General features: G+C 50.0%; 2 protein-coding genes across 5 annotated transcripts in view; both read left to right on the top strand.

Moving 5' to 3' along the window:
- The first annotated feature begins 384 nt into the window (after window positions 1-384).
- On the top strand, window positions 385-5,509 carry LOC114764970 (prostasin-like). Of its 3 annotated transcripts, none has more exons than XM_028954984.1 (13): window positions 385-580; window positions 679-726; window positions 896-1,070; window positions 1,160-1,235; window positions 1,327-1,516; window positions 2,666-2,802; window positions 2,904-3,084; window positions 4,197-4,404; window positions 4,607-4,761; window positions 4,837-4,935; window positions 5,012-5,148; window positions 5,237-5,379; window positions 5,490-5,509. In XM_028954984.1, exons 1-13 carry the CDS (start codon window positions 535-537, stop codon window positions 5,497-5,499), a joined length of 1,605 nt encoding a protein of 534 aa, XP_028810817.1. In that variant the 5' UTR covers window positions 385-534; the 3' UTR covers window positions 5,500-5,509. The 3 variants fall into 3 exon arrangements, with proteins under 3 accessions (XP_028810817.1, XP_028810816.1, XP_028810818.1); XM_028954983.1 differs by having other exon boundaries at window positions 2,904-3,087; XM_028954985.1 differs by lacking the exon at window positions 679-726 and having other exon boundaries at window positions 2,904-3,087.
- A 117-nt stretch (window positions 5,510-5,626) lies between these two features.
- Window positions 5,627-8,050, top strand: part of LOC114764430 (lipase maturation factor 2-like) — a 16,075-nt gene continuing 13,651 nt past the window's right edge. For both annotated transcript variants that reach the window (XM_028954077.1, XM_028954076.1), the window contains exons 1-4: window positions 5,627-5,764; window positions 6,666-6,919; window positions 7,030-7,058; window positions 7,822-8,009. In XM_028954077.1, the coding sequence (XP_028809910.1) occupies window positions 5,635-5,764; window positions 6,666-6,919; window positions 7,030-7,058; window positions 7,822-8,009 (601 nt within the window). In that variant the 5' untranslated portion in view covers window positions 5,627-5,634. The remainder of the gene's footprint in view (window positions 5,765-6,665; window positions 6,920-7,029; window positions 7,059-7,821; window positions 8,010-8,050) is intronic.

Below are 8,050 nucleotides of genomic sequence, written 5' to 3'. Positions count from 1 at the left end.
GAAGACCCAGGTTCAAATCCCACTTACTACCATTGTGTCCCTGAGCAAGACACTTAACCTTAAGTTGCTCCAGGGAGACTGTCCCTGTAAATACTGATTATAAGTCTCTCTGGATAAGGGCGTCTGATAAATGCTGTAAATGTAAATGTATATGTACAATTCTATATTCTTCCACAATATTTAACATTGCTCATTTGGTGACGATGTGTGACCAAATACACTAGCCATTTTTATTTGATTTGTCATAAAGGATTGCCAAACACTAAATTATACATCATTATGTGGTTTAATCCTTGTGTTCTTAAATTACTTGTATTCCTACTTTGTTAATTTTACAAGTAATTAATTTACGACAAAAGAAAGATCCCGGCGGAGAAACGGTGATATGGCGCCCCCACGTGGCTGACCACTGCAGCGCACAAACCTATTTTTTTGTCTTTTTCAATCAATTAGGAATGTCAATCAGTGAGTCACGTGCTTCGGCCGTTTAAACGACTCGCGATTCGCCTCCGGACCCCTTGTGACGCGTTCCAGATGATCGTTGTGCTCGTTTTCTCTCTTCTCTCGCTGCTGCGGGACGGTGAGTAGGAGCGAACCGTCCGCTCGTTCGTCGCTCTTTTGATAAAGTCACAAACAGAGCGGTCACCGCCTGTCGTTCCCCCCGAAACATCTCGATAGTGGCGGCGGAGCAGAACGGGACGCTGGAGGACCGTTTGGGGAATGAAGGTCAGAATTTCACGTTTCACGTCATATAAACATTGGCTAAAGTGAAGGCCGCTGGGCTGATTCGTGCAGCAGCGCCGCCCAGCGGTTAGAACAGAATCTGCAGGTTTTCAGTAAACGTGTGTGTGTGTGTGTGTTGTGAGTGTATATTTATTGTCATTTCACGTTTCAGGGGTCCGGTCGTTTCCGTCCAGCCAGGACATGGAGGATCGAATCCTCGGTGGTCGGGAGGCGTGGCCGCACTCGTGGCCCTGGCAGGTGTCCCTGCAGTTTGGCACCATGCAGGCCTGCGGGGGGGCCGTCCTGTCCCCGTTGTGGGTCGTCACCGCCGCACACTGCTTTAAAAAGTCAGTGGTGGGGCTGCGGAGTGACAGGCCGCCGCTGCTGCCGGTTTGCTCGCTCGTCCCAGTTTTTAATATATATTTATATGTTTTAGGTACAACGCAGCTTCGCTGTGGACTGTCATGGCTGGAAAACACGACCTGGACAACCCGCACGAGACCTTCCAGCAGGTAATCCACACCAGACGGGCCACATTTCCGAGGGAAGGCGGGGGGTTTAATCCAGTTGTTTCTGTTTTTTTTTTTTGCTTTTTATTAAAAGGCCGTCAAAGTTGAGAGAATCATCCCTCACCAGAACTACAGCAGCCAGACCAAAGAGAACGACTTGGCCCTGGTGAAATTGGGCGTGGCCCTGATCATGAATGAGTGTGTGAGACCCATCCAGATCTTGGGGTCACCGGTGACCCCGCTGATGACCTGCACAGTGACCGGTTGGGGGTCCACCAGAGAAAGTAGGTATTGTGACAGACAGATGGGTCAGTTCTTCCCATTTAGGGTTGAAGTCCACAGCACGTCCTTCAAAACAACGTGAAGTGGGACCAGGGATGAAAATCCCTCATCATTGTTGGGGGGGCATTAGACAGTAAAATAAAATTCTCAGGAGTGATTCCTAAGGGGGAAGGGGGGTTTAAAAAAAGCCCTTTTCATGTGCTGCTTACAATTTCTTAAATGTCTCGTGTAATATTAAATAATATCTGTTCTTCATACTTACCTGGCAGGGGAGATACCGTGATCACGCAGGGCGAGGCTCAGCCATTGCAAATTCCCAAAATGTGGGAATCTTGACTTTTTTTTTTTTTTTGGGGGTGGGGGGGGGGGCAGCAGTTAAGGAAGCAGCCCCGTAATCAGAAGGTTGCCGGTTCAAATCCCGAACTGCCAAGGGCCCACTGAGCAAAGCACCGTCCCCACACACTGCTACCCGGGCGCCTGTCATGGCTGCCCTCTGCTCACTCAGGGTGATGGTGATTTCACTGTGTGCACCGTGTGCTGTGCTGCTGTGTATCACAAGTGACAATCACTTCACTTTATCACTTTTATCTTTATTAGTCCATATGCAACCTGTCTGCAGGGTTTTGGATGCTCTACCAGTAGTACTATGTGTAGTAATACTAAGAGTGGAAGGTGTCAGTTAGCTACACCACAGACGACCTAACAGAATATATTTGTTCACCATGAACTCCGCTCAGATCTCGCTCTTAACCCCGCATTAATAAGCTGAGAATATATGTCGTCTATGTGAAACATGCCAGACCATGTTTCACATGGTCCTTCCCGTGGAAGGAGCTGAACGGTGGCTTTACGTGTCCCGTGTGGTGCTCGGTGAACAAGTGTAGTGATCAGTAACCAGTTTTAATGCATTAAAATCACGACTGAATGCATTAAACTATATACACCCTACTCTGCAGCAGAATCAGAAACATTTGGAGTTGGAAAGGTCCAGGTCCAGTTTTTTTTTTTGTTTTTTTTTCCCCCCATGTCACGCAGTGCATCCTTAGGCCACACCTCTGGTAATGCCAGTAATGATATTGACTTTTTGATCACTACAGATTTTTATTTATTTTTATTTTTTAATGATCATCTAACCCTCCTGATGTCTTCAGACGGCCCTCAGGCCTCCAGGCTGCAGGAGGTGAACGTGACGGTGCTGCAGCCAGAAACCTGCTCCATGCTGTACCGCGGGATGAGGCAGAACATGCTCTGTGCTGGGAGACTGTTGGGGGGTGTGGACGCCTGTCAGGTACGGAGAATTATGGGGTAGACGGAGTCCATGCTTAATTGATTTTATTACTCTTGCATGCATACTCAAGAATGAAATATTTGACGTGATGCGTGTTTTAGGGGGACTCGGGCGGTCCACTGTCCTGCTTTGATGGTGACCGGTACGAGTTGGCCGGAGTGGTCAGCTGGGGCGTGGGCTGTGGGCGGCAGCTGAAGCCCGGTGTTTACACCAACCTTCACGGCTACACGGACTGGATCACCCAGACAGTGGAGGACCACACCATCGTTTCAGCGGCTAAAGGTCGTAAGTCCCGTTGCCCTTTAGTCCACCATACGCAGCCAAGAAGCACATTTCTCTTTAAGTCACCCACTTCTGGACGCATTTACACGTGATCATTTCTGCTGCTGTTTCTTAGATAAAATGTTAAGTTATGAATGATTCTTTTTTTCCCCTCTCCATGAACAGAAATGAAACCAGTGGCTGTACCGTAAAAATTAAATTCAATGAAATCCTATTAACTCCTCTGATACGCAGTATATGCGGTAAATGCACACTTGGCTCATGCAGGGATAAGATAAATCTTTATTAGTGCCGCAAGTTGGCAGAAAGTGAACAGTATAAGATAAGAGCAGCAAATATAAATAGAATAAAAAAATAACCCACCAACAGTAGGGTATAAAAGGACACTATACATTGTGAAAATATGAATGAGTGTATATGTAAACTTGCCTGTATGTACACATCGAATATATGTATGCGTTACAGCAACATTGCTGTAATATCAAAACGTGCATCTTGTATTGTGGAATATAGCAAAATGTACAACGTATCATGATCTAATCGCATCGTATCTTGCCAATACACACCCCTAATGTATGGCTATACGCACATATTGCCCATGAGAAAGTGCCACGGTGTGTTGGAAGTGTATGATTGTTAGTCTATGTATAAGTGAGATGGCAAAATAAATGAGAACATGATCAATTACTATATATTCAATAAGGTTAGAAAGGTTATGTAAATGATCAGTACCCTGCATCCATTGTCTATTATAAATAATCAGATGCTTAGATATGGTTATTACTGGAAGTGTAATATTTTGTCATTCAAAAATATTCCATGCTATATTCGGATGGGAAGATTTTAAGATGAGCAGCTTAGAAAGACTGTTCAAGGCCGGACTGCGAAACATCTCCAGTTGCCACGACTGAACCTCCGGACAACGTCACCTGGTCGACGGACTCCTACATACGAAATAAATAATCCAACATTGGTTATCATTTTTTATGTCTGGTGTTGTGTGTAATGAAATGGGTCTGATTGGTGTTTTCATCCATCTGAATTTGGAACAGAAACCTCTTTTAGTATCAGTCTGGCGCCGATTTCACTGAATATTGCGTCCCACCTCCCAGAGCTCTGTGACAACGCGGAGGCGGAGCCGTGCGGGCTGGACCGCGGCCCGGCGCATGTGGCGGACGGGGCGAGGGTGGCGAACGTCGGCGCCGCGTGCCCGCACTCCTGGCCGTGGCAGGTGAGCCTGCAGAACGAGGACGGCCACTACTGCAGCGGCGTCCTCGTCCACCCGCGCTGGGTGCTGGCGGCCCGGCACTGCCACTGCGAGTGAGTACAGAACCGTACCTCGGCTTGGATGCATCTGCATTTACATTATTTACCAGAGCGACTTCCAATCAGTAGTTACAGGGACAGTCCCCCCCTGGAGACACTCCGGGTTAAGGGACACGATGGTAGTAAGTGGGATTTGAACCTGGGTCTTGTGGTTCATAGGTAGGCTACTACCACCCTATGCCATGTTGTTTTCCAGGCCCAGTTCAGATGTGGCCGTGTTGGGGCTCCATAACCTCACGTCGCACGACGCACAAACCATCCGGGTAGAGGGAGTGTTCGGTCCCCCCGAGGGCAGCGACTTTGTGTCATGTGACCTGAGTCTGATCCGACTGAGCGAAGAGGCTCGTTTGGGTACGAGCTGCAGCTCCCACTCGTCCTTTCTGCGGCATCTGCACTTTCTCTTCCTTCTTCTGATCTCCCCTTCAGGCCCCACGGTCGCCCAGGTGTGCGTCCAGGACGGAGACGTTCCGGTCAACGACAGCTGGACCTGTGTGATGACCGGCTGGGGTCTCGCCAAGGCGACATGTGAGTGAAGACGACCTCCTCTGGTTCGGCGTCCCCCATGATAAATACATCCCACCCTCCTCTTGTCCCCCCGCAGCGGCCCTGAACCCGGACGTCCTGCACCAGGCCAGGCTGGAGGTGGTCGACGTGGGCACCTGTAGAACGGTATGGGGGGAGGACACCATCCTGGACACACACCTGTGCACCGATGCTGCAGGTTCCCCGTCCTGCATGGTAGAGGAACCCGCTCGCACCCCTCTGATCACATCCTTCTCATTCCGGGATGCATTGTGAAGGACATCATCACTACGTGTGTGTGTAGGGAGACCCCGGCGCCCCCCTGCTCTGCCGCCATCAGGGACCCTTCCAGCTGGTGGGCGTGTCCGCCTGGGGCAGCAAGCGGTGCGGCGGCCGGAAGCCCGCCGTGTTCACGCGCGTGTCCGCGTGCCAGTCGTGGGTCCGCAGGTGCGCGCAGGAGCAGAGATGTGATTAAAATGTTTCGAATAAAATAAAAATTAAAAAAATATATATATATATTTTATATATTGTCAGCGTCTTTCTCCTCTCATTATAAGGCCCGCATAGACACTTCGAGGAAAATTTGGGACGTTCCCGCTTTCCACGCATGTGCGGCGGGAGCGGGCTCCTCCTCCTCTTCCTCGGAAACTTTTTTTTTTTTTTTTTTTTTTTTCCACGCGGGTCGCGGCCGGCGCGCACGCGATGCCGGGAACGACGGGAATGGCGGGAATGGCGGGAACGGCGGGGGTCGGAGCTCCGCGCCGCCTGTTCCTGCTGCTGCTCGCCGCCTCCTGCCTGTTCGCGTTCGCGGCTCTTTACGCGCAGATCCCAGGTGAGGAGCGGGGTGTGGCCGCGCGTGGGGACCGGAAGGGTGTGGGAGAGGGAGGTGTAGTAGCGTGTACCGGGGTGGTGGTAGCCTAGCGGGTAACGCACTCGCCTATGAACCAGAAGACCCAGGTTCAAACCCCACTTACTACCATTGTGTCCCTGAGCAGGACACTTAACCCTGAGTGTCTCCGGGGGGGGACTGTCCCTGTAACTACTGATTGTAAGTCGCTCTGGATAAGGGCGTCTGGTAAATGCCGTAAATGTAAATTTGCGGCTTTTTTCCCTCCTTTTCTTCAGTTTCGTGTCCACGTGGCGGACTGGCGTGTGTGTGTGTGTGTGTGTGTGTGTGTGTGTGTTACTCTGCTACATTGTTTCAGTTTTGCTGAACGACTCAATAACGCACAGCTGCCCACCTCTCACTGAGGGTGCTCGTTAAATACAGAAGACAAATTTCGTTGCGTCACCGTGTGCTGCGCTGCGGTGTTACACAATCTTTTCACTTTCGCTAAACACCCCTTCTATTGAAGTTCGGGAGTGAATACACACTTACACTTATCTCTCTCTCTCTCTCTCTGTGTGTGTGTGTGTGTGTGTGTGTGTGTGTGTGTGTGTGTTGATAGAGGCACAAATCAGAACTTGTTCAACTCGTTGCTCGGTTTCCAAGCACACAAAACACACACAGATGTAGAAGGGACTTTAGGGAAGGATGATGACGAAATGAATGAAAAACCAATTCCGTGCTCATAGTAAACACTGTCCATCCGCATTACTACTAATATTAATATTTTCATTTGAAGCATCTAATCTGAATTGCACTGTGGGGTGGATGTTTTTAGGAATCAAAAACATTTTGATTCCTTTTTTTTTGTTATAAACCGGCATCGACCACCTGCTTCTGACCGCAGGTCTTTATGGGGACGAGGGCATCGCTCCGGTCAGTCGGCTGCTGGCCGACAGCGACCGGCCCGTCCTGGAGCAGCTGCAGGCCAACCCCACCCTGCTGCTGCTGGGACCCCACCTGGGCCTGGCGCCTCAGCAGGTCATGGAGCTGCTCTGCCTGCTGGGGGCGCTGTTGGCCTTCGGCGCTGTGGTGTGGGAGCGCCTGAGGAGCGGCCTGGTGTTCCTGATCCTGTGGGTGTTGAACCTGTCCCTCCACCAGGTGGGTGATGAGTTGCTCAGCTGTGCTCTGATTGGTCCTAAAGCGTTAAAAGGGTCTGACTGGGGGTCAGGGTTCAGGAATGAATTCTAAATTCGGCTTGTTTTTTTCAGGCTGGTCAGGGCTTCCTCCACTGCAAGTGGTGAGTGTGTGATGATTATTTATTGTTCATGTTTAAATTTTTCATGCCCAAATCGGACTCATTCTTAGATTCTCTAAGCTCTTCTTTCATTAGATTAAGTGTCATTAGGTTAAGGAAGCGCCCCCGTAATCAGAATCCCGACCCACTGAGGTGCCACAGAGCAAAGCACCCTCCCCACACACTGCTCCCCGGGCGCCTGTCATGGCTGCCCACTGCTCACCAAGGGTGATGGTTAAAAGCAGAGGACACATTTCACCGTGTGCACCGTGTGCTGTGCTGTGTTCTGACATTTATTAACACTGAGAAGAAAGACACGAGAGAGAGTTAAGTTCTTACTCGCGAGGAGAGCAGGTGCTTCCTCTCCTTTTATTCATGTTTGGGTGGTCCCTAGTTCCACAAAGTCTGAGGTTTTCCAAGGGAGGGGGAAACTCACGTGACTGCAGCTTTCAACATAGTCTTCTTCTACGCAGATCCGCCAAACAATGTCAGGTCACGCAATCTGCATCCTGTCTTTTCAGCAGTTTGCAGACTCCCTCATATCAGGTCGCGGTCACTCTGTCCTGCAAACTGTCCTGCAAAACATCCTTTGACCCGCAGTTTCTCCCATCCAAGAGATCAATATAGTTTGTGTAATCCAAAGATTAATACAGTTTAATACATGTTAGATATATAAAAAGGGTAATTGCATGATAACCTATAAACATTTTTCCAACAACAATCACTTAACTTTCATTAGATCACACGTGTCTTATTTCCCGTGTAGGGACCATCTCCTGTTGGAGGCGGGGTTTCTGGCTGTGCTGGTCGCACCGTTCCTCTGCGGCGGGTCCGCTTCCCAGCACCATGACCGCGTGACCTTCTGGCTGACCCGCTGGCTGCTCTTCCGCGCCACGTTCGGAGGAGGCGTAGCCAAGCTGGCTTTAGGAGATTCTGATTGGTGGAATCTGTCAGGTGACCGGACCGGCCACTGTTAGCCCCGCCCAGTCGGTGTC

The sequence above is a fragment of the Denticeps clupeoides genome, chromosome 15 (genome assembly GCF_900700375.1).
Source record: "Denticeps clupeoides chromosome 15, fDenClu1.1, whole genome shotgun sequence".
Classification (NCBI taxonomy): Eukaryota; Metazoa; Chordata; class Actinopteri; order Clupeiformes; family Denticipitidae; genus Denticeps; species Denticeps clupeoides.
The sequence above is the reverse complement of the archived record's forward strand: the minus strand, read 5'-3'. Positions and strand labels throughout refer to the sequence as shown.

What these genes read in the sequence shown, in the direction of transcription:
- LOC114764970 (XM_028954983.1), top strand. Translation starts at nt 535, where the DNA reads ATGATCGTTGTGCTCGTTTTCTCTCTTCTCTCGCTGCTGCGGGACG. An exon ending in CGTTTCAGCGGCTAAAGGTC is followed by an intron (nt 3,088 to 4,196) that starts GTAAGTCCCGTT and finishes CCCACCTCCCAG; the next exon opens with AGCTCTGTGACAACGCGGAG. An exon ending in CAGGTTCCCCGTCCTGCATG is followed by an intron (nt 5,149 to 5,236) that starts GTAGAGGAACCC and finishes GTGTGTGTGTAG; the next exon opens with GGAGACCCCGGCGCCCCCCT.